The 24873-nt window shown below is 42.3% G+C and overlaps 2 protein-coding genes across 5 annotated transcripts; one reads left to right on the forward strand and one right to left on the reverse strand.

Moving 5' to 3' along the window:
* The first annotated feature begins 1025 nt into the window (after window positions 1–1025).
* On the forward strand, window positions 1026–11036 carry SBSPON (somatomedin B and thrombospondin type 1 domain containing). 3 transcript variants are annotated; one of them, XM_053395857.1, is made up of 6 exons: window positions 1029–1361; window positions 5860–6054; window positions 7657–7747; window positions 8852–9031; window positions 10615–10667; window positions 10752–11036. In XM_053395857.1, exons 1-6 carry the CDS (start codon window positions 1136–1138, stop codon window positions 10883–10885), a joined length of 879 nt encoding a protein of 292 aa, XP_053251832.1. In that variant the 5' UTR covers window positions 1029–1135; the 3' UTR covers window positions 10886–11036. The 3 variants fall into 3 exon arrangements, with proteins under 3 accessions (XP_053251835.1, XP_053251832.1, XP_053251834.1); XM_053395860.1 differs by having other exon boundaries at window positions 1026–1361; window positions 10615–11036; XM_053395859.1 differs by lacking the exon at window positions 10615–10667 and having other exon boundaries at window positions 1036–1361.
* Window positions 11037–11527: 491 nt separating this feature from the next.
* On the reverse strand, window positions 11528–22958 carry TERF1 (telomeric repeat binding factor 1). 2 transcript variants are annotated; one of them, XM_053395855.1, is made up of 9 exons: window positions 22629–22953; window positions 20696–20791; window positions 18928–19058; window positions 18579–18665; window positions 16424–16570; window positions 15776–15885; window positions 14633–14736; window positions 13005–13078; window positions 11528–11795 (listed from the first exon to the last, which is right to left on the reverse strand). In XM_053395855.1, exons 1-9 carry the CDS (start codon window positions 22849–22851, stop codon window positions 11637–11639), a joined length of 1131 nt encoding a protein of 376 aa, XP_053251830.1. In that variant the 5' UTR covers window positions 22852–22953; the 3' UTR covers window positions 11528–11636. The 2 variants fall into 2 exon arrangements, with proteins under 2 accessions (XP_053251830.1, XP_053251831.1); XM_053395856.1 differs by lacking the exon at window positions 16424–16570 and having other exon boundaries at window positions 22629–22958.
* Between the last annotated feature and the right edge of the window lie 1915 nt (window positions 22959–24873).

Genomic DNA, 24873 nt, shown 5'->3' on the forward strand with positions numbered 1-24873 from the left:
ACTGGTTCCTGCCCTAAAGTGGCCTATGCATTCTGCTATGTCCTCACTACTGGATCCCACACACCGAGCATCTAAGCTGTTTAAAGGAGTATCAGTTTTCTTCCGGCAAATGTGGGAAGAAAGGATAAGCTTTCATTAACTGTCACTTCCCCCATATCAACAGCTCTTTCAAAAACAGAAGGTACCAATCTAAGACTGTCAGATATATATTTTTTTTTGCTTATGCTGACCTGGATAAGTTCTGTTACCCATACCTATTGCTGCTCAGTGAATCGGCATGCACTCTGCACCTGCTCAGGGACAGCTTCCTCAAATATTATTTCACAAGTTTAATATAATTACAATTATAATGATTGCATTTATATCGCGCCTTTTTCTCCAAGGAGCTCTTAATCCTCACAACAAGCCTGCGAGGTAAGGTTAGGCTGAGAGGCAGTGGCAGGCCTAAGGCCGCCCAGGGAGCTTCATCGCTGTATGGCCTAATTATAGGCAATAATTATAATTGTAATTATATTAAAGTTGTGAACCCTCACCTCCCAGGTCTCAGTCCAACCACTGCACCACACTGGCCCTCAGTTCGTGAGTTTAAAGCGGATTTATTAACATACTATACCGCTATTAATAAAAAAACAAACCCCTAGAACGGCCTACGACAATTATACACGAGCCCGTACAATAAAAGTCAACATCAGAGAACAGGTGCTACAGCGAGAAGCGCCCCGCTCCCTCGGCCCCGTCTAGCGGCGCAGGCTGTGGCCGGAGAGAGGCGGAGCGAGGGCAGCTGGTCCGCTGCCAACCCCGCGCATTCCCGTGACCCTGCCCGGAGAGGATGAGCGGGCCGGAGCATCCCTTGCCCCCCTCCCCGCCCAAGTACGCAGCAGCAGCGGCAGGAACCGGCAGGGAGGCGCGCGGAACCCCCCTCGCGCCCTTGCCGCCTTTTCCTGGGAGCGCGTGGCGGCGGCGACCCTTTTTACCTTAGCTCCGGGAGAGCGAGAGCCGCGGGCGCCTGGCGAGGGGCTGGGAGGGGCCGAGGCGTGGCAAGGCAGCAGCGCGCCCGGCCCCCCTCTCTCCGCGCGCCCCGCCGGGTGGAGCTGCCTTCCCTCGCCTCAGTCGGGGAAAGCTCTTCGCCTGCGAGATGGGCGCCGGCCGGGCCGCGCCGGGCATCCTGGCCCTGGCCCTCTTGGCGCTTTGGCGCCGCGCCGAGGCGGGCTGCGCGGAAGAGGCGCGCTGCTGCCCGGGCCGGGACCCGAGCTGTGCCAGCAGCGGCTGGCGCACCGACCGAGCCTACGGGACGTGCTTCTGCGACGAGGCGTGCAAGCTGACGGGCGACTGCTGCTATGACTACGCCCAGGCGTGCCCAGGTACTTGCCGCTGAGAGAGAGACTGGAGGGGGGTGGGTTTTTTTTTCTGCCTCCTGACAACAGGTGTCCGAAGGGTTAACCGTGAGCGACTTTTGCCGGCGGAGGTGGGGGTGGAGTCCACTCTGCACATGCTCAGAGGGCCGCCGCTGGCTTTACTCGGACCCTCTTACAAACCAGGGCTAAGCCTTGCCGTTGGCTGGAGAAATTCTATAAAAACGTATCTTTTATATATGGTTTTAGCTGTTAGTATTTTATCTGTGTTGTTTTAATTTGCGTGAGTCGTCTTGTGTCGCAGAGTGGGGGGAAAGCGGGATATAAATAAAAATAAAAATGTTAATAATTGTTTCAGCTTAAACCCCAAATAATGAGACGCTGAACAGCCACCTGCTCAGATGCCAGATCTCCACCCACGACTTGATTTCCCTTTCCAGCCCTGGCATTGGCCACTTTTTGCTCTTGATCCCAAGGAAATGCAGGCTTCATAAGCAAAGGCTTTAAACAAGGAGGGGAAAACACAAATTTCCTTTTTTATTTTACATGGGAAATCCAATTCAGGAACTAAAAAATGCAAGGAAGTGACTCAAGGAGACTTCACTGGGTATTTGTTTGTGAAGTAGATTCCTGCTTGAGATGGAGATATTAAATTCCTTTGCAAATCTAATGTATTGAGAGCATGAGTGGTGCAAGAAGCAATGTTGGAATAGAGTTATACAAAATATCATGTATGGAGGCTTCTTTTCTCTTTCTTTAAATATGTCATTGCCATGGAGTTAAAGTAGAAGTGTTTGATTTGATATACAATGCTTTGTTGGGGTAAAGGTAAAAAAGGTAAATGTAAAGGACCCCTGACAGTGAAGTCCAGTCACAGACGACAAGGTAGGAGGCCTTAATGAAATCAAATAGTCATAGCTATGAATCATGGTTTAAAATGGTTTTTTTGAAATCTTTCTAAACCATTAACTAGGAGTACCAGCACTATACACAAAAGGTAAGGACTGAGGGAGGGAGCAAGTCACCCTGTAATTCAAGCAATGCTGGTATAGATTTATCAATGAATGCAAGAATCCTGCCAGACATATACAAACCTTTCAGTATAGCAGCTGGAGTCAGGACCTGAAAGCCAGAGGACCAAGCCCTCCTAGTGAGAAGACCCTCCCCTTGGAAATTGTGTTGTTTTTTTAAAAAAAAGGTTGCATAAGGATTTATTCCTCTTTTTAATTCTTTTTACACAGCTGACTCAGGAGCAGGTGCAGGGAGACATCTGTCAAATGTGAAACTTAAAGGCCTGCAACCCAAAAGACAATTAAAAATAACTTTTTTTTGTTTCAGACAATATTCACAACTTCTCTCTTGCAGTGTGCAAGTGTTGCTTATTTGCTTGATAGCTTTTGGGGCTGTCTGCTCTGCAGGCATCTTGGACTGGTGCGCTAGGTTTGTTTCTGCTCTGTTTGGTGCATTGTGGAATGGATTATACGGATTAATCTGTGAAGCAGGGAGAGAGGTTGCAGTGGAAAGGATCCGGCCTCAGAGTGGGGAGTTGAACTGGATGATCACCTGGCCTCTTTAAGTCCATTTGCTCAGACTTGTACCTCAGGCTGATCGTGGTCCTATAGTTTATAACGCAAACTGGCGTTTCTGAACCTGTTTTGCCTCATGATGCTAACAATTGTTTTAATACTCGATTGGAAGCCGCCCAGAGTGGCTGGGGAAACTCAGCCAGATGGGTGGGGTATAAAAAATTATTATTTTTATTATTATTGGGTAGTTGCAGAGGGAAATTAGTGGGAGAGGATGCTTAGCTTTCATCAATTCTACCTTGCATAGTGCTCCTCCAGCCCCCTTTAAATGCTTCCCTGCCATACAATTCTCAGGGTGGAAATAAGCTTTGATGGTGGAGAAAGCCCTGGCCAGGAAGCAGTTGTGGAGGAGGAACAGCAGACGAAGTCTTAAATATCCCATCCAGCCCATCCCCCCCTGTTCTATAAATGCCTTCATATGCCATAATTACCTGCCGTCGAAAATTTTAGAGTATCTTGTGTTTGTTTCATCATCACAGCAAGTGGTGGTCCAATCTACTATCTGACCTACTGAGAACTGATTGTTGCTTCTCTTTTTTTCCCTCCTCTCCTGCCTAGTCATTGCTTGAACTGCATGAAAGTCAGGGGCAGGTGGGTGGGCGGGGTCCGTGCCACAAAGCCACTGACGTAGGTGGAGCAGCATGGAAGCAGGGTTGGGGGAGTGTACAGTCAGAAAATCTGCATTGGCTCTGCTGGTCAGCCTGTGCAGTCCCTACCTCAGGCCACTGCCCTACCTCACCCTGTACACGTGCAGAGGAGGGCAACCAAGATGACTATGGGCCTGAAAACCAAGTTTCATGACAGGCATGTCGAAAGTCTTCAATCTCAATAAATAAATAAGTAAGTAAGTAAGTCAACAACTTTGGGGTTAAATCCTACAAAAAAAAAAAAGCTCAACAACTCTTTGAACTTTGGTTGGCCCTCACGCATGTGTTCACTGCATTTGGACACCCCTGCTTTATGAGGAACAGTTGAAGGAGCTGAGTATGTTTAGCCTAGAAAAGAGATTGAGAGAAGATATCTAAAGGGCTGTAACATGGAAGATGGAGCAAGCTTGTTTTCTCCTGCTCTGGAGACAGGAACCAATGGCTTCAAGTTATGAGATTCCAACTTAACATCAGGGAAACTTTCTGACAGTAAGAGCTGTTCGACAGTGGAACGGACTCCTGAGGAACACTGTGGACTCTCTAGTACATTCTCTGCGATTCTGATTTTCATTCGAATCCTCTGGCACATCCATGTAAGAAAGGAATGCAGTGGCCAGTGGCATTTTTTTCCCTTACAATCAAGTGTTATATAAATTTTATTAAATAAACAAAAAATAATTATTGTCTTTGAAATGAGCAAAAATAGTGAAATCTCACTTGAGCATGACTTTTAGTTCTTCCATCTTGATTCTTGGGATGGTAAAGATTGCCAGTACAAAGCTGTTTCTTAGTGACTTCCACTCCCGTCAAGCTGGGAGGCCAAAGGAATGAAAAGATCCATTTGGGTGGTCCGAAAGGCTACTGGTATGCTATACTCAGGCATTTGACCTTCTAAACTGAAATTTAGATAGGAAAATGTGGTATCAGTCATTATTAAAGTGTTTTAAAATAAAAGATTTCCTGAGGATTGTTAGTTTTGTTAGTTATTGGGGGGGGGGAGGATGTTATTCTTGGAATGAGAGAAGAAGGGGTAGGCTTCCAAGTAGGAGGTGGGGCCTTGAGGGACATGCAAGCTGGGTTCAAAGAAAATAAAAGATGGCTTGGAAAGCAACTTCCATTTCTGTTTATCCCGGATTTCAAACATAGCAAAGTGTGTAACACATTTTTCACACATTGGTACCATATTCCTATGAGGTATTGTAATTTTGTAGCTGCTAAATTGAACTAATTCAGGCTTCCTCAACCTCGGCCCTCCAGATGTTTTTGGCCTACAACTCCCATGATCCCTAGCTAGCAGGACTAGTGTTCAGGGATGATGGGAATTGTAGTCTCAAAACATCTGGAGGGCTGAGGTTGAGGAAGCCTGAACTAATCCCTTAGCAGCATATATTTAAATATATATCCTGCCCTTCCTCCCAATGGAGGCCAGGGTAGCAAATAAGTTAAATAATAGTGCCAAGACCCAAGCTAGACTGGGAATCTAGTTCATGAAGCATGCTTCTCTCTTTGGAAGGTGAAAAAAGGAAAAGTATTAAAACTTTCATCAGATTACATTCAGGAGGGAAAGTTCATGTGAGGGGATTGAAAATAGCATCGAAAGGCTCCCTTCACTTGGCTGCTGAATGTGTGGCTGGCAGGCAACATGGCTGGTGCTCCCATCAAAGACAGGGTTATTCAGTGCATGCCCCTCATGCATTCTTCCATTGTGTGGGGGATTCAGCTGAGAACCCTGTGTGGTGGCTTCCAAAAACAATACTACTCCCCTAGCTGCTGTATAAAATTTTGACAATAGAAAAGATGAAGAGGTAATAAATAACAAATGGGAACAATTCATGAAAGTGATCTTATTTTTAGTGCTGTTGATTGGTCATAAGGAGAGTTTTCTGTAGGGATCAGATCAGTGGGACTTTAAAGTGCATTTGGCTGAATCATACTTGAAGGGAGAGAAAGAAGGTGTGAATGTGAGGACATGCATTTATCAAATTATACTTTATTACAAAGACCTAGGGTTATGCAAGGCACAAAAGTTTTGAAAATGGCACCCAGCGTTGACTTCATGCTGTTTAATCAGAATTACCCATGTGGCCTCCCTGTGTTTTCCTTCCAGAGGCAGCCTATGATATAGAGTGTGTGGGCATAACAACAAGCCCATCCCAAGTCCACTCACTAAGTATTTCTCTCTAAGTATTACAGGGAAAAGGTTAATAATTTGATGTATGGCTTCATAACTTCCTCAGGTATTATTACCGATGATAATCTTAAATATCTTTGTAGCTCTTCCATGCATCGTTGGGGAGTGGAGTCACTGGAGTGGCTGTGCAGCACAGTGTAAGCCTAACTTCCGTATGCGTACACGGATTATACAGCAGGAACCCAAAAATGGTGGGGAGCCCTGTCCTCCATTAGAAGAGAGAGCTGGATGCCTGGAATATACTACCTACGAGGGGCAGGATTGTGGAGATGAGCACGGTACACGTAACATACTATTTTGCTCCGAATCTTCTATTATGCTACTCACATCCATAAACATTTAATTGCTTTTTAATAATTCATTTATTATGACTGGCTGCAGTAAAAACACTGGGTACTATTTATTCAAAAAATGCATAATATTTTTCCATAGGGTTAACTGTCAGTTGATAAGTAGCATCTTGCATGAAGCAAATAAAAGAATCTGCCTTACTGTCTTTCCATTGCAATTTCATTAAAATGGCTTCCTTCAATATATTGTGCTTAATTTTTGCAAACTGAAAGCACTCATATTTCCTCCTGCTTGCCAGATCTTCCCCCTCTTCCTCCTTCCTAACATTAGCCATGGTTTCAACTACAGTGGTACCTCGGGTTACATACGCTTCAGGTTACAGATTCCGCTAACCCAGAAATAGTACCTTGGGTTAAGAACTTTGCTTCAGGATGAGAACAGAAATCATGGTCCGGTGGCGCGGCGGCAGCGGGAGGCCCCATTAGCTAAAGTGGTGGTTCAGGTTAAGAACAGTTTCGCGTTAAGAACGGACCTCTGGAACGAATTAAGTACTTAACCTGAGGTACCACTGTCCAGTACTGTAATATGTGCTTGGAGCCAAAATCATGTTCTTATAATCAGAGTTTTCAAAAGAGTTTCTGTAAAGTCTGTGTAAACCATAGTTTGGGTCAGTGCATGTATAATACACAACTACAGTCAGTGGTGGGAAAAGGGTGGAATTGCTTCAGAGCCTGGAACAGGAATGGAACATGTTCAGTAGGCTGACTCCCATCTTGCAAATTATGATTTATAGGGAGCAAGTGCCATATCTCCACTAGGTCAGAGTTGTGCCAACAGTTGGTTTTGCAGCGGGCCCAAGACTTTACATGACACATGTGAGTGGTCTGGTTCTATACCTGCCACATTTTGTGCCACATTTTATGTAAATGGCTTTGCATTCTGCCTCCTCACTGCACCTGGAGATGTTTGTTACATAGCAGCAGCACCAGTGATAATTCTGCAGAAATGCAATTCTTATGTTCAAGTCCCAGTGAACTGAATTGTCTTTTTTATGTAAGTGCTTGTGTAGCTTTTTTCTTTTATTAAATTTCTTGTATTTCTCCTGGAAAGCAGTCAAGTTTGTTTATTTTGAGTCAAGGCTTCAACTGTTAACATACTTCAAACATATTTAACTTGGGGTAGAAGGGATTGCATAGTAGCAAATAAAGAGCAGCCAGCAGGGTAAAAAGGTAATTTACATGAAAATATTCATTGGAATGTGGGGAAAACCTATAATCACTCAACTGCGAATGTTTGCCCATTCAACCTCTTGTTGAGAACCGTATTTCAAAATGACAGGGATATTTGCAGGACTTTGGACGTATTGAGCCTTCACAATTTATAGGCCTATAACCAATAACACAGTAGTCCCTCATAAAAATACCCTATCCTACTAGAATGGCCTTGTCTGCCAGTTTAATTATCTGATGACTATCTTATGATAGAGAACTCTGTGTTTTCTGCATCACTTCAGCTAAACAGTAATGTCAGTGTCTTTCATCCTTCTTGAAGAAGCTTGTTTTTGTATTGATAAACCTTTCTCTTCCTAGTTCCTGCTTTTATAACTACTTCTGAATACAGCAAAGAGAGAAAAAAGAGAGCTGCAAATCCAAGGTGGTCTTCAGAAACAGAGAATTCTAGGTAATTAAGGCTGCAATTCCATACTTGCAAGCCCCGTTGAACTCCACAGTACTTACTCTGAGTATAGAGACACGCAGGCTTGAGCTGTAGGCCAATCTTGTAATATGCGCCAAGGTCATTCAGTTCACAGGAAAGAAAATATTGAACATTCATGTAGAGTAATTCAACCAGGCCTGTTTCAGAGTTAATCTGAAAGGGCTTGGTGGAAGCTGTCATCCCCATCTCTTCTCCACACAAGCTCCTAAAAATGCTCTGCCAATCACCCTCTGCCAAGGGTACCTTGAGGAATAGGATAAGCTATAATGTAAGGGTTCTGAAGGGGGCACTGCAAAAATTAATTGGGGCACCTTCCGTGTTCAAAACTCCACTGGCAGAAGGCCTCTCTGCAAAGTTTTCAGGAATGCCTCTTTCTTCTCAGTCCCCTGTGCCGCAGCCTACTTCATACTGTAGGGTCTGCTGTGAGGCGATTGTGTGTAAGCACAGCTCAATAGTATTCTGTTCCTATAATTTGTCTATGAGGAAGGCAGAACACTCGTATTGCCTAGCTGCTAGAGAGCCCACCGTGATTGTGAAGATCCTTCTGTGATGTCTTCTTCTTCTTCTTTTTGGAACATGTGTTTCATGGATAACTCACTCCCTGCTACAACTTCACCTATAAATGGGGCTTTATTTCAACTAACCTGCCTTATTTAAGATTTTTTTTTTTAAATCTGTTCTGTAACCCACTCCTAGTGGTAGCAATATTAAGTTAATTACTTAGATACTTTTCCAATTCTATCTGCTTTGTCTCAAAATACGGTATCATTCTCAAGAGCCTGTAATTTAAAACACCCAACATCAGCATAGCTAACCTAGTGGAACCACTGTATTAAAATAAAGTAAAAAAAATATTGTCTGCCCAGGTCAGTTTGCTGGCTGTGAACATAACATGGCTGTAGCTGATAGACAGTGATGTTTATGTTCAGCTATCATCAGTTCATACAGATGAACAAATATGTGGACAACATATTTTGGCTTACCTTTTACTGCAGTTGCAGGTAATAGTTATGCTATAGTCTATTAAATGTATAATGCAACACATTAACCAAAGTTTCTTCTCTTAAGGAGCTATTGTGTGGAATTTAAAACAGAAACGTTATCTCCTCGTTGCTCTATGGAGAATCGCCCATATGCTCGATGGATGCAGTACATCAGAGAAGGATTTACGGTGTGTGTAACTTGCCAGCCTCCAGCAATGCACACTAGCAGCCATCGCTGTTTTGGAGATGGTGGTGATGCAGATGGGTAAGCAATTGAATCTCATTTCTGAAGTCCTACCATCAGCACAACAAAGATTTTAACTTATACATTATTTTGAACAGTTTTTAAAGAGTAGATTGCTGACACAGAGAACATTTTAAAGTAACTTGTACTGCTTCAAATCACTACTGTAGTGGCACTCCTCTGTATTAAGGTACACAAGTGCAAGACCAAGAACATTTCTCTATTTTGTTCATGTGAAAGCAGAATAGAAACTTTCTGACTTGAAGTTGAACTGGGTCGTTTTGACCCCCACATTCAAAAGTGAGATATTTTAATGTAAAGGTGTCTCAATTTAGGTTAAAGCAGCAATTGCTTGATATCCAGGCCTCAAACACCATTTCCTGCATTTAAATTACTGTTTAAAAATACCAAGTTTGAGTTCCAACAGACAACATAATAGTTTTTTTTACTTCATTAGATAGTTGGCTCACAAGGAGACCCTCCCCAGAGCCTGAAGAGGATGTCCTCTTTAATAATGTCTTTTTTCCCAATTGCCCCCTTTCCTTCTTCATTCTTAACTGTCAAAACTAATAGATGACATCCCCCCTTTTCTCCAAGTGGTTGTTCAGCTGTCTTAAAAATATTCTCTTTTACTTCACATCCCTTTCTAACAAAAGTGGGGTTAAATTAGTCATGCAGAGTAGCTAAAGGCACATTTCTTTTTCCATACAAAAAACAGGGATGCAAATTGTACTCCAATGAGTTGCAACACAGGTGGGGCCTAGACCCTGCAGGCTCAGTTAGCAGAGTCCTTAAATCAATTATTTTCTTGGTCCTACTGTAGTAAATGCTACCACCTTGCTGCTTCCAACTTCTGCCTCCATGACTGCATCAAAAGACTTTGGCAGCCACGTTATAGAAAATATAGGCTAATTCACACAGCACTCGGCTTACACCTACCATAGCAGAATCAATGCATAACTTTCTTCATTGATGGACAGTTGTTCAACAAGTAATCTGACACAGTAAAGTCAGGGTTGCTATTAAACACAGATGGCTTACCTGTAGTTCTCCAGGTGTTGCTTGACTATGACTCCCATAATATGTAACCATTGACCGTGCTGGTTTGGGCTGATGGGTGTTGGGAGCGCAACATCTGCAGAACCCCTGCTATAAAATCAGTGTACTTAAGAAAGATGGTTACTGCAATATGATGACACGGTAAATGCAAGTTGGTTTTATATAGACACTGAAAATGTTACATTGCTGTGGACTCAAAGGGCCAGGTTATTTAAAATACTTTCTTACGTATATACTTACCTGATCCCCAAGATCACTGGAGACCCTGTTACAACTTCTTTGGCCAAATAAAGTGAGGTGGCTGGTTGCTAGGGAAAGTATTTTATCTGTGGTGAAACTATATTGACAGAAGGTGAAGATTAAAAAAATGTTTCTAATCTGGGCTTTTCAATTTTATGTTTTGTGTTTTATTGCATATCTGCCATAAAAAGAAGTATTAAAGTTAGATGTGTTGATTTATAGCTTATGTTTATTTTTTTGTGAACCAACCCGAGAGCATATGCTATTAGCTGCCATACAAAAAAGTAACAAAATTCATTTTGCAGATGCTACGAATTAGAATTATTGAACAGTGAAGTAGCTCTTTACAGGATGCTCAGTAAGTTTAAACAGGAAGTTAAAATGCCATGTATTTATATCCACTCCCCATGGGATGATGTTTATGCATATGTTCTCTTTTTAGGAATAAAGTTCTTCACTGGCAAGCGGTTGGCAATCCATCCTGCCATGGAACATGGAAAAAAGTTCAGCAGCTGGAAGAATGTTCATGCCCTCTTGTACATAGTTTTATTTTTACGTAGCAGTTTGAACACATAACCTTTAATATTTTACTGAACTGAGGAAACTCTTCTACTGTTGGACTTCTGTAACCTATTAGACATTGCTTTTTAACAAGTGACAAGTCAACATTTTGAAATCACAGTCTTTTGCTGCACTGAATAAAAACTAAGCTAATTATTATAAGTTATGATAGGCATCTTGGGTCTGCAGATGGGATTTTAGTGAGATTTTACTTGGCATAATCCACTATTGATGATCATTGTGGAAGCCCCACTGAAAATGAGGCAATCCAGAATCACTTGCCCCTATCCATTTTAATAGCAGGGTAGCGATTCCCAATTTGTTTTATCCAGTACAAAAGACAATAATCACCATTCAAAAGGAAGTTCCTGGGATAGATACTGGAATTCCAGGCATATTCAACATCAGCCAAATACTACAGGTTCCTTAGAAGGTGCACACACAAAAGAAATGGTTGGAGACTGCCTGCTTCACATGAACGCCTGAATAGGGAAGCTGTTTGATGCAGCTTCACAGTACAGCTAATCTTTATAGATAAGTAGCTCCTCACATGAGACAACTACTAATGTGTGGCCCCTCATCATGTGAATGCTTCTGACCATCTGGGGTTTTCTGTTTTAATTGCTTGTAGCAACTTTTATGCAACTGTGCAGAAGATAATGGTTTTCACTGGTCTGCTGTAAACTACATAAAGGAATCACCTGACAAGATCAGAAATGCAGTATAGGGAAGAGTGGAGTAAAACGAAAATATTTGGGAAGACAGCTTAAACCATGTTTAGTCTGACCAAAGTCCTCCATCTGTCTTTCAACATTACATTAGTCCGATGATTGAAGTCATAATGTAGAAGAATTTTAGTCCACTTTCCTACTCCAAACTCCTGTACACCCTTTTTCAATTTCTCGTCTTCTTCCCAACTCCATCGCTTTAAAAAACAAAACAAAACAAAGCATTGTTATACTCAAATATGCACAACACACTTCAAAATATTTTCCTCTACTGTTGAGCTAATAAGTGTGAAGGAAACCTTCAGTTTTTATCATTATGATTTTTTAGGACTGAAGGAGTTAAATCTTCTGCATACTTGTAGCCTACGGAAGTGTAGCATTTCAGGAATTGTTCCCACTAGGGACAAGGTCAATAAATCCAATGTTTTTATGGAAGAAAAACTGTATTTAAATACGGGACTTGTTTTGATGGAAAGCTATGGTAATCTAGAAACTATTTTAGCAAGCTTGAAATCTAGGGGTTTTTTTTATAAAATGACTATCAGCCTAATGACCATCTATAGCGTGACTGATTTTTCTACATCATATTTTTAGAAGGCAGAAACTCCTTTGAGATAAAAATGTATATCTTCCAACCAATCAAGCAGGGCACAACATTCACTTGCCAACTGAAAATGACTTTCTGAATTCTATTTTTAGCTGCAAAATTGTAAAAATATATAGACCCATGAATGCAAGCTAACTAAAAAATAGTGCAATGATTAACAGAAGACACTGTTACAACATTCACTTTGCCTATGGGAGAATTGAACAATGGCAACATTTGAACAGAGTAACCACTCAGAGAGTTGTAAAAAGTCAACAGCCTTTTGAACATTCACAGTGTTCTTTCATGTAAAATCTTCTATAAACATCCGTCACTATTGAAATGGGTAGGTTCAGCTTGTTTGGAATTCTCAAAAGAGCTGCTTTGAGCTCTGAGATTATTTCAATAACAAAGATTGTGAAGAAAAGCAGCGTATCTACTTATTTTAGGGAGAACCTGAAATTGTCCACAATGAACACAGTATTTTAAGTCTGGGATTGCCGGCTTCCCAAGCCTGCTAGGCCAAGACCCTCTCCTGCCAAGCTGTGATGTCACTTGTCAACTCTGGAAAGGAGTTTCTGCGCAAGTAGGGGCACCTTCATCTTCATGGAGGGCACAACAATCAATGGGTAGCTAAGATGGCTACATTCCAATCTCAAAGGCAGTATCTAAATAGCAATTTCTGGGAATCACAAGTTTGGAGAGTGGTGTTGTGGGCTTCTCATAGGCATAGATTGGCCACTGTGAGAGCATGAAGCTGGATTCAATGGGCCCTTCTAAAGACATGGTCTGCATTTTATAACCCTTCCCCCATTCATACCTGTCTCTTAAAACTTGTTGACAGAGATAAAGTATCTTCTTGACTATTTTCAGGATCATGTAGCTCCCTCTTGTCTAGTTCAGGTAACAAACAAAATAAATATTTTGAATCTTTCAATTACAATGTATTATTAATGGCCTAATACTCAAGAAATTTTCTTAATACAAATTTATTGCAAAACAGTGGAAGATAATTTAAATAGCAGTTAATTCTGTGGGCACAGCTTTGTTGCTTCTGTAAGATAGTATGTACAACTACATCAACTAATAAGAGATAAGAACTAGGGTGACAAGAAAGCTTGCCAATAATTTAGTTGTGTGGAGAGCCATATATGCACGGTTTACTTGCAATTTAGCAATAGCCCAGGGCAACCCAAAGTGACTTGCAACCAACTAACCAGATAACACACACTAAAACCAAGTGGTATAAAGAAAAACAAGCATCCTACCCACTTCTAAAAGGCAAAAGATTAAAAGGCCAAAGGCCTGGTTATAGGGGAAGATTTTTGCCTGGCACCTAAAGATATATGGGGCCAGGTGAGCCTCCCTGGGGAGAGCATTCCACAAGTGGGGAGGCACCACAGAAAAGGCCTGTTTTGGTGTTGCCACCCTTCGAATCTCTCGTGAAGGGGGTACATAAAGAAGTGCCTCAGATGATGATTGAAGAGTCTCGGTTGGTTCATATGGAGGCAGGTGGTCCTTGAGGTATTCTAGTCCTGAGCCATTTAAGGCTTTATAGGTCAAAACCATCACTTTGAATTAGCTCTGGAAACAAACTGGCAGCCAGTTCAGTTGGGCCAGGATCGATGTAATATGCTCAAACTGTCTTGCCCCAGTAAGCAACCTGGCCACTGAACTGTGCACCTGCTGAGGTTTCTGAAGAATCTTCAGAGGCAGTCCCACATATAACGGATTTCAGTAATCTATCCTAGAGGTTACCAGAGCATAACTACAGAAATTAGACTCTCCCTGTTCAGTCAGGGAGGCAGCTGGGCCACCACCTGAAGCTGATGGAAAGCACCACTGAGGCTACCTGAGCATCAAGTGACAGAAAAGGATCCAGAAATACCCCCAAGCTACATACCTACACCCTCAGAGGGAGTACATAGCCCCATCAAAAGCAGGCAATCTCCCATCCGTCTAGTCCAGGGAACCACCCACTAACAGTTCCTCAGTCTTATCTGGATTGAGCTTCAGCTTGTTGGCCCTCATCCAGTCCATTACCAAGGCAAGGCAATGGTCCAGCACATGAACTGCCACACCTGCAGATGCGCGTCAGCAGCATATTGCTGACAACGTACAGTCATACCTCGGGTTGCAAACGCTGCAGGTTGCAAATGTGCCTCCCGCACGGATCACGTTTGCAACCTGAGGTATGACTGTACTCCAAACCCCCAGATAACCCCACCCAGTGATTTCATGTAGATGTTAAACAACATCCAAGTAGGACCAGAACCACGGTAAGTTCTAAATAGTTGGTACAAAAAATAGTTTAAGGCTGTGATCCAGGTATGCATGCACAGTAATTATAAGCAGTTTTCTTGTATTTAAAAACTTACAGCAGTATTTCAATTATTTATCCACCAAAATTAAAATGTTCATATACACTGAAAGGATTGCAGCACTTACTTTGAAGAGCACTTCCTTTTCTCCTTATTTTTCTCTGGGGAGTCTGTAGTTGCCATGAATCCCAAGGTACTTGGCTAGCTAATGAACAAGTTTGTCTATTTGAGCTATAAAGGAATGAAACATACATAAACTTCAAGCCTTAACTATTTTGAATTCATGCTAGAATATATTTTTCCAGTTATTTTTCTTTGCTGGATGGAGTTTATTTGAGGGAAGGGTGAGATCAGAATTAAGAACAAAATCAATATAACTTTGGCCACATTCCACAAAGCTTAGTGCCTCATGCTGCAAAATACATTCCTCTTGGGAGGCCCCAAACATTGGCAGTGATGAAGTGGATGTCCAAATAATATTTTGCTTTGTATCAAATTAGGATACTCTACCGACATTTTATCCTGCATATAGAAAATCTGTCACCATCTCTCTCAAACTTCAGAATCCTCTTTGATATAAGTAAACTTCTATAACACTATATTTCAGCTGCATTCATCATATTATACAGGGACACGTGATGCTGTGGAAGTAAATACTGTACCCAATTTTACTACTCCTGAGTAGGAAACTGGGTTTTAAAGTTCTATGTTTGGCCAATACTGCTACTTTTACCATTCTGTAGTGCCTTAACATCTTTAGCTACCCCACACCCCAGGTCTATTTCAGGAAGCTCCCAGGTTTGGGTTCCAAGGAAAGTTGCATCACTGCCAACCACTCTTGGGTGCAACACCATCCTGGGTAATGGGGAAAAGTGAATAAGAAGGATAGATTGATATAGTTATTGTGCATCTGTGGGGCACCTCCAATTTACAGCGCCCATTGGCAGAGCAAGAAAAAGCTTCTCTCAGTGTAGTTGTATTTATAAACATGCACACATACAATGCTTTTGAGATGGAGATGCTATACTGAAACCCTAATGTCTTACTAGATAGCTAGTGATTTTCCAGCCTATGCCTCTACTTGCTAAATTTTACTATGATAAAAACATGACAAAATGTAGTCTGGAGCTAAGGAAAATATGGTTTCACACAAAAAGAGACTGACTCTTCAGGAATAAATCCCTGCTCGTACCTACACTACCCTTGCTATAATAAAGCTGTAGTAACAAGAACCATGTTCAATATGTACTTACTTTAAAGTGATACTAACCTTTGTTTGGTTTCCAAACAGCTTTCTTTCTTTGATTCACTTACACTGTTACATTGCAATTGTAACATTATTTTTCCTGAACTTCTAGCTTCCACTTCTTTCATAGCTTCCTGTAAAACAGAGAAGAAATGCCACTTTAATTGACCAGCAATAAAAAGTAGTGCATTGTTCTTAGAAATACTATATCCATTTCTTGGGGGTGGGGGGAGTAAAACTACACTACAATGTTAAGAACAAATTTCAGTGATTAACGTTCACTCATCTACAACTTAAATGACAGGTGCAGTGGACCCTCTGGATACGAATTAAATTTGTTCTGGGGGTCTGTCCGCGATCCGAAAAGTCCGTAGGAAGAGGCGCTGCTTCTGCGCTTGTGCACGGCGCAATTGAGCGCTTCTGCGCGTGCGGCGAAACTCAGAAGTATACACTTCCGGGTTTGCCGTGTTCATAACCCGAAAGTTACGTATCCAGAGCAGTATGTAACTAGAGGGTCCACTGTATACATAAATTGGAATTTTTCAAACCAGGATTATATTTTGCTTTGTCTTTAAAGGATGTAAGCCATTTCCCCCCCTGTTTTTAGTACTTGTTTAATCTTCCATAAAGTGATATTCATGAGAAGTGAGATGTCCCATTGCTTCAACATACCTTCGTTAGAAAATCAGTTTTTTCACTCAAGAAAATACTGATGTATGATTTGATGTTCTGAATCAAAAGACTGAAGCTGAAATTTCGGAGAAATGGATGATATGGATCTTTGTGTTTTACTATTGCAGCCAGCTTCATTCGCAAAGGCTAAATGCAAATAAATAAAAAAAAATCAAAAATTAATATATATATGATCATGCTTACATTGTATCTTACTAAGGATATATGTCTTCACGAACAGCTGGAGTATGTTATTTCTGCCTTCTACGAGCCAAGATTCAAGAAGTTCAGTACAGGTAGGTTCGGTCCATTTGTTATCCTGGTACAAATCACATCACTGCTGCACAAATTACCCTTCTTTTATCTAGCATTTTCAATACTTCTCCATATAGTTACAGATTGCAAAATGTCGAGTGGCTATCCTATTCAATATAGGGAACTTGATTTTCATTAGTCAAGATCTTTGGTGACCAAGAGCAATGTCTTCTTGTCCGCAGCTTGGCTTGGGAAAATATGGAACCCTACCTTGCATGCTTTCTGCCATGGAGATGAGGGGAAAGGAGCAAGGAAGAAGCAAAGCTGCCTTGCTTATTTTGAAATTACTACTACTACTACTACCGCTACCACTACTACTACTACTTTTATTGATATGCTGTCCATCTGACTGGGTTTCCCCAGCCACTCTGGGCAGCTTCCAAAGAATTATAAAACCACAGTAAAACATCAAACATTAAAAACTTTCCTATACAGGGCTGTCCTGCATAGTGGAGCTTTGCATAAAACACTCATGAGAACTACACACCCTTACTCTGGAGCTCCAAAGGACACCCCCAATGACACTCTCACCATTCAACCTGCATCTAACAGCAGTGCACAACATAAGTCACATGTTACTGTCTGAACTGTGAAAGAAGCATGTCTAACTTCATGAACTGTAATGTACAACTCTGTAAGGTGGCCCCTTTCTCTTCACGTCATACCACACACCCTCCTCTCTATACCCTGCTCACATTATTTCCTCAGCACACCAATCTCTTTGTCCACTCTATAGCACTCCCCTTATTTCTGCCCCTTCTCTCCACCTCTTCCTCAAGTGCAGTAACGGCACACAAAGCTTTCACTTTCCAAGGAATTCACACCAGTGACTGATTCTTGGGCACAGGCAGACCTTGCAGCATAGCTGGCTACAAGAGGCTAAAAAAACCTGATGCTGAATCCAAGGAGGAGAAATAATATAGGTGTTTTCTCATTAAGTACAACTTCCAATAAACTAGGGTGGGCCTTAGAGACAACTGCAAGCTATTGGCTATTGGGAATTATCTTAGGGCGCTGTGTCAGAATGTAGGCTGTATGCTGTGAAGGTCTGGTTTAAGAGGACAGTGGAACAGTGGAACCTCGACTTACATACGCCTTGTCTCGCGGACATTCCAAGTTGTAAAGTAAACACTGGGTTTGCCGCGATTCATACATGCGCGGAAGCAACTTCTGCCATCTGCATGTGCGCAGAAGTGCGCTACCGCCAAATGCGCACAGGACGCCACTTCTAGCGTACCGTTTTGACTAGTGGACGGACCTCTGGAACTGATTATATCCGTAAGTAGAGGTTCTACTGTACTAAGGATAAAACCCTGGAGGTTTTTAGTGCATAGATAAGGCTTTAGTGTCTTCAGATTACACAATGGCTGCATCCACAAAGGTAGAAACTACAGCTGGAGCAGGGGTGGCTAACCTGTGGCCCTCTGGATGTTGTTGAACTATAATATTCATCATCCTTGACCATTAGCCATGCTGACTGGGGCTGATGGAAACTGGGAGTCAACATCATCTCAAAGACCACAGATTCAGCCACCTGTGTACTACAATGTAAGTCCTTGCAATGCCAGAATCCCTGGAAGTAAGCCCCAAGGGAAAGTGACAAGCTCCTAGGCATTTTCTGATTTTCTCATTAATTTTAACTGATTTTATCTTTCGTATCTCTTTTGTAACCCCATTCTACACAGTAATGCAATATATAATTTGACAAACAAGCAATTAGCTTGGTAAATTTGCATATTGCTCATTTATAGGCATCTGATACTTTTTAAATTTTTTCCAGACCAAACTGTCTGGAGTAATCAAGCTTCTGGACTCAAAAATACTGAAACTTCAGTATTACCTCATTTGAGAGAGATTCTGGAAATATTCTTTCCAGGACTTCTGCAGACTCTGTAAAATATCCTTTTTCCATATACACTGCTACAGCCTACAAAGAAAGAATACATTCTGGATTGATTAAGAGGTGTCACAATTACACAAAAAATTGTAATACTGTATGGGAGCAAAGCTACTTCTGCAGCCGAATGTTACATGAGCAATCTTTGTTAATGGTCTTTCCTAAGACTCAATCCTATGGTCTTGCTTGGACAGGTGAATGATAGTCCATGAAGAAATTTAAATGAGTGATGCTCTGACTTATTTCCATGGCACATTCAAGCAAATATGGCTGCATAGATCTACAAACAGACCTGAATCTGGATTAACCGCTTGATGTCTTCATGCAGCTTATCTTGTTTGCTTTGTGTTTTTAAAAATGAAGTCCAGATTAACAGGGCTTTTTCCAGTGGTGAAGAGTCTTCATCATCCCCCAAATGAAAACCTTAAAAGGAAATAAATTGAGAAGGGCAAATAGTGTATTTCATAAAGAACACACAAAAAGGACACTAAAATTTACCAATCATCATATGCCTCCACAGCTGATGGTTTTAGGTGCCCCTTGCCGTTTGTTAAGCCTCCTTGTTTGACCCTTACAGAATTAAATGTGACCAGTTTTTGTTCTATCAACCAAATGTAGGGTAGTAAAGGCAATAACTCAGGGCAGACTAGAGAGCCATGGAGGGGAAATTGCTGTGGTCTGTAGGAAATGTCTCCCTTCTTCAGACTTCCTGATCACTAGAATGGGGATCTAGAGTGTTTTACCTGGTGCTAGGTAATCAGGACAGATGAGATATTCTTTTGGTTTGCTATCTGCTGCACTGCCCAGCAATCTCAGTGCCTGAACTGACAGAGAAGATATTAGAGGTGGTGTTGAAGACTCCTATACCATTAGTTCTGGGGGAATTCAACATCCACACTGAGGCTGTTAATTCTGGCATGGCTCAGCTTCTAGGCATGAATAATACTGTCACTGCAGACACCCAACCAAAGAGTATGAATGGAACTGCTCTGTCAAACTAGGAAGACCCCCTCTTGGATATTCTCAGGACCTATGCATTTGAGATTGAGATACAAAGAACCATGACTTCAAGAAGATGAAAAGAAATATAAGAGTATTCAGGGTACAGCTTCTCATTCGGCAGCAGGTGGCATCTTGAAGTGGTAGCACATTATTTGCTGCTTCTGAGTGGCTCCAAAGCCCAGAACAAAGGCAGACAAATGTAGTCTCAGGGAACGAGCAGAATCCTTCTCTCAGGCCAGACTTTAGACATGGTCAAGAGCACAGGTCAGCAACCTTCTTCAGCCGTGGGCCGGTCCACCATCCCTCAGACCATGTGGTGGGCCGGACTATATTGGGGGGGGGGGAGGAAATGAACGAATTCCTATGTCCCACAAATAACCCAGAGATGCTTTTTAAATAAAAGGACACATTCTACTCGTGTAAAAACACGCTGATTCCTGGACTGTCCACAGATTGAGAAGGTGATTGGGCCGCATCCGGCCCCTGGGCCTTAGACTGCCTACCCCTGGTCAAGAGCAACAAGAACCTCTTATTGCTTTTAACTTTCCCCAGTGACTTGTGCAAGGGATCACAAATAACAGCTTTCTATCAAGACCAAACAAAACTTTTAGACACCATTCATGACTGTCCTTTGTTATCTGAGTCTCATCCTTTCCAACCCTATGTCCAAGTTTAGACTGTAAGCTCCTGAAAACAGCAACTTTTGTTGCTTTGTTATGCCACTCTGTGAAGCACTGCATGCATTGTTGGCACTAAACAAAAGAAGCCTCATTTGATTTATCCATACAGGTAACTTACAACTTATGCACATTTAATTTGTGCACATTCAGCTTTATGCACTAGGCTTTTTAAAAAAACAAACAAAACAACAACATTAAAAGCGGTTTTTTTGCAATCCCACCCACCATTGAACCCAATATGTTTTGACTATACACTACTTTGGCCTTAGGTGCTATCCTCGGAATGTAACCCCAGTGTAAGTTGCGGTTGCAAAGGAATATTGTAAATATTGTAAAGAAATTACAAAGCAAACTGAAGAAATTTAGCAGAATATTTACCAAGTGATTTTCCTTCTGCAATATATGCCAACAGCTGACAAAGGCACACTGTTTTCATTTGATGAGTTTCTATTTGATTTAGTCCTTTGATTATAGCTGGAGAAAGAAAGAGCATACATAATTAGATGAATTTTGTTCCTATAGTGCCACTGTGTGGTTATCAGTATCAGGAACCTTTTCTGTATCTTAAGCACAGTTACTTGAAATGAAGCTGTGCTGAAATCAATGGCACTATCTTTCAAATAATTTTATTTAGGACTGGAGCATTCAAGGGCAACTTTTATTTAGTGGCTTACACTGATGCACTCATTCTAAAATATGACTAGTCAATCTGTCAATGAGATTCATGTTTCCATGCAATTAAACAACAATAAGTTTTAGAGTTATTTTGACCATAGAGGGAGCCAGAGATCAACAGATTTTCAGGCCAATTTTCAGCATAAATAAATTTCAGGACACTTTTAGGTTGAATGGTGGTAACAACCCAATTTCCCCCCAGTGTGACAGTCTGAAGTAGTTACTTAAGTCATAAATGCATTGTGTCTTTGTAAATTTGTCTTAGAAATAATGCAGCACATAACAGCAAACATGATACAATTGCTCAACAGTTTGATACTGTATTTTTAGTGTTCATTAATTATTTGACTAGGTCATCTCAGGCAGAACATACTAATCTGCCAAGTTAATCTAAGAGGGAAGCTTTGGTTTCTCTTCCGTAGTTACAACATCAAGGAAAAGCATTCCCTTATAAGTCCCTGTTCTAAAACCATTGGAATTGTTTTTTTGACTGCTTTTAACTTGTGTTTTTAAATTTGGGAGTTTTGCTGTTGTTGTTTAAATTAAGGGACATGGGTTGTGCCTGGGAAGAGAGGAACTGGGAAGAGCTGGCTCTGGGCTACATAGCTGCCATGATGACGAGGGGCCCAATGCGTCAACCAGCCAACGCAGGTGGCAGGCCACACTCTGGACCTTGTTTTCTCAACTGGGCAGGAAGAATCACTTCCTGTTGAGATTGCGGTTTTCAGCACCTTTCCCCTTCTGCAGAGGTGGGGGCCCTGGGAAAGGTGGTACACCTTAACCTGAAACTGTTCTTACCCTGAAGCACCACTTTAGCTAATGGGGCCTCCTGCTGCTCCCGTGCCACCGCCGCACGATTTCTGTTCTCATCCTGAAGCAAAGTTCTTAACCCGGAGTACTATTTCTGGGTTAGCGGAGTCTGTAACCTGAAGCGTATGTAACCTGAAGCGTATGTAACCCGAGGTACCACTGTATTTCAGAGGGGCCTTGGGACAGTTGCTATTTCTCAGCCTAACCTTCCACACTGTTAGAGAGGATAAAATTGGAAAAAATCTATTCCTTTAATACCCTGCGCTTGTGATAACAAATTTAACGCTAAATAACCTTTTCTCTCACAGAAAATTCCCCAGGAGTCTGAACTTGCTGTTCTCCAGGTAAATCAGATTGGTGGGATGCGGAAAGTTTCATTAGGTACCGCTACAGATGTGTTGTTTGCATTTAGAATGTGGCCAGCAAGCTGCAGCTTTACAGGGCTATCACATCTTGTACCTGTACCTGGGCTAACACTGCAACTGCTAAAAGTACAGGGACACCTCTAGGGAAAATAAAACAGAGGCATGCATGCACCATTCATACTGGCTTTGCAGTTGCTATTTGTGTCCTCTTGTCCCTCCTAATAAACTAATATTCACACACACGTACTCTCTCTTTCTCTCTGTGCAGAATTTTTTTTCCCCAACGGAAGAGGCTATTGTTGCGCGGTAATTTGCGAGCGAGGTTTTTCTGCTGGCGCGAGGAAGGGGAGGAGAAGCTTCACTTTCTGTTTTTGCGAGGCAGAACCAGTCAAGCGGGCGGCGGCAGCTCCGGCCCCACCAGCAGCCCACCCCTCCCGCCCCCCGCCGGGCCAGTCACTCACTCAGCGCCTGGTCTCGGCTGTTCTCGAATTCCCTCCGGTTGCCCTGACAAAAATGGCGGCACAGGCAGCGGCAAGCGAAGTCCAGCATCCATCCGGCGGCGACCGCCTCCACCTGAGAGAAAGGAACCGGCGCCTCGTCACGCTCAGCCGGACCTGCCGCCGCGGGACTCGGTCGAGGGGGACGAACTGGGCCGGAAACCGTTAAACTCGCCTCAACGTCCATTTCCGAATCTGGCGCGCTCAAAACGAATACGTAAAACTCCGCCCCCTTTTCGCTCGACCGTCCCGCTACGTCACCGGCCCCATTCTGGCCACGCCTCTTCCCGCCGCCTCGCGGGCCATCTAGGAAGGAGTCCCGCTTCTTTCCTAGATATAGAAAGGGGGGGGGGGGAGTATTACGCGCAGCGCTCACTTCCGGACTTCATTTAATGCTGCCCTCTTTTTTCCGGGACAGGATAATAACACAGAGAACCGTCCCTAACTCTCATGCCTCTTTTCTGTATTGCGAACAAACATTTTTTTATGCTTTGTTTTGTGACCAAATGATATTTTCTCTTCCCTCGCCCTCTTTCTTTGCATGGCTACTGCATGTTTTTATTTGTAATTATCTGTCTTCCTTAAAGTTTAATCGATCTTTTATATTTAATTTTAATTTTATTAATGTTTAATTGGTTTTTTAAGAAACCCCGCCCCCATGTTTTTAGCTGCTCCTTCTTTATCTGTTGGCGGCCTTGAGTCCTTGTCAGGGGAAAAGGCGAGATAAAAATAAAAATAAAACGTAATAATAATGTTCGATGAAAGTGTTTTCATTGTGCCAGTTTGGCAGGTTTAGCCTTCTGGAGAGGCTGAACGATTAATGGGGAAAAGTAGATATTTCATCACATAGCCCTTCTCCAGTTCCAAGGAACTGAGGGTGGCACACATCCCCTTTTATGTTCACCACAACCCTGTAAGATAGGCTAGGCTGAGAGATCAGGACTTGCATGAGATCACCTCTTGAACTTTGTGGCTAAGGATTTTAACCTTGGTCTGCACAGTCCTGGTCCGACATATAACCACTTCAGCGATGGAAAAAACCAGTGAAGCTCGGGTATCTGTTGAACTACAACTCCCATCATCCCTGACCATTGACCGTGCTGGTGGGGGCTGATGGGAGTTGGAGGGCCACGGGTTAGCCGCTCTTGCAGTGCACCACTGGTATTGTTGACTATTTTAAGAAGGGTTGACCGGGTGGAAGATGCAATCCTGAGTTCTTCAGAGTTTGGAAGAAGCATTGGCTTTTCAGCTCTTAAGAGTCAGGGATTGTTCCATTTTTTAAGCAGAAAAATGAAGATTACATCAGACATCTATAATAAGACTTCTGTAGCAGCCATTCTACTAGATCCAGCCAACGTGACCAATGGTTAGGGGGTGATGGGAGTTGTAGTCCAACACCTAGAGGGCCACAGTTTCACCGCCCTGCTCTAAAGAGAAGTTATAATGACGTGACTGGCAAGTGCACCCCTTTTTATTTGTCATTTTTATATGTAGTCGTCAGCAGACTGGGAGAATTCATTACATCCCATCAGAATGCGGCTTGATGGAAGAAGGACATGATCTCTCTAACTCCCATTCTCTCTGCAAAGAGATCCCTTAGGAGCTATAGGATTTAATAAAGCCTTTTCCTTTCATCAGCTGAAGAGTTCCTGAGGGTATAGCCCAGCACACTGGGACTTGGGTTGCTTTTGAGTACATAAAAGAACAGTGTTCTTCATAGCGACTTGCTTAAATTGAAATGGGCATGACTGCATTCCAAGTCATGGTTCTAGTTGGTTTGATGCTAATTATTACCATTTGATTTTGTGCTGAGACCAGCTAGTTCTGATAATTTCCTGCCAAACTGAAACTGAATTGAACTGTTGTACATGCCACTGAATTATTGTGGAACATTAGAGTGACTGTTTTCCTTGGTTCTCCCTACACGGTTTTAACTTTCAGGTGAGATAATTTTTCAGCTTTCCTGCACTGTTTTTCAGTAAGGACCACCCCCCTGCTTTCATTATTTGGGTTGAATTAATAAAATTGTGCAAATTTTAATTGTGGGGTGGGGAGGTTGTGGGGAGACCACTGTATTGCCAATCAAATAGGATCATGATAAGCAAACAAGCATCTTGCTACAATTCCACCTTCGTTTGTATTTTTTAAAGTTTCCATTAGGGTGATTATTTGAGATTAATTAGCAAAATTGTGCAAGGTACATTTTTAA

This window comes from Podarcis raffonei, chromosome 7, assembly GCF_027172205.1.
Source record: "Podarcis raffonei isolate rPodRaf1 chromosome 7, rPodRaf1.pri, whole genome shotgun sequence".
Taxonomy (NCBI): domain Eukaryota; kingdom Metazoa; phylum Chordata; class Lepidosauria; order Squamata; family Lacertidae; genus Podarcis; species Podarcis raffonei.

Bases quoted from the DNA above. Each gene is read 5' to 3' on its own strand.
- SBSPON (XM_053395860.1), top strand. From the start codon at position 1,136: ATGGGCGCCGGCCGGGCCGCGCCGGGCATCCTGGCCCTGGCCCTCTTG. The intron at 1,362-5,859 runs GTACTTGCCGCT...ATATCTTTGTAG, and splicing joins CTACGCCCAGGCGTGCCCAG to CTCTTCCATGCATCGTTGGG. The intron at 7,748-8,851 runs GTAATTAAGGCT...TCTTCTCTTAAG, and splicing joins TCAGAAACAGAGAATTCTAG to GAGCTATTGTGTGGAATTTA.
- TERF1 (XM_053395855.1), bottom strand. From the start codon at position 22,851: ATGGACGTTGAGGCGAGTTTAACGGTTTCCGGCCCAGTTCGTCCCCCT. The intron at 14,737-15,775 runs GTTAGTATCACT...ATTCCTTTATAG, and splicing joins TGTTTGGAAACCAAACAAAG to CTCAAATAGACAAACTTGTT. The intron at 11,796-13,004 runs GTATGAATGGGG...TGTTTTTTAAAG, and splicing joins CAACAAGTTTTAAGAGACAG to CGATGGAGTTGGGAAGAAGA.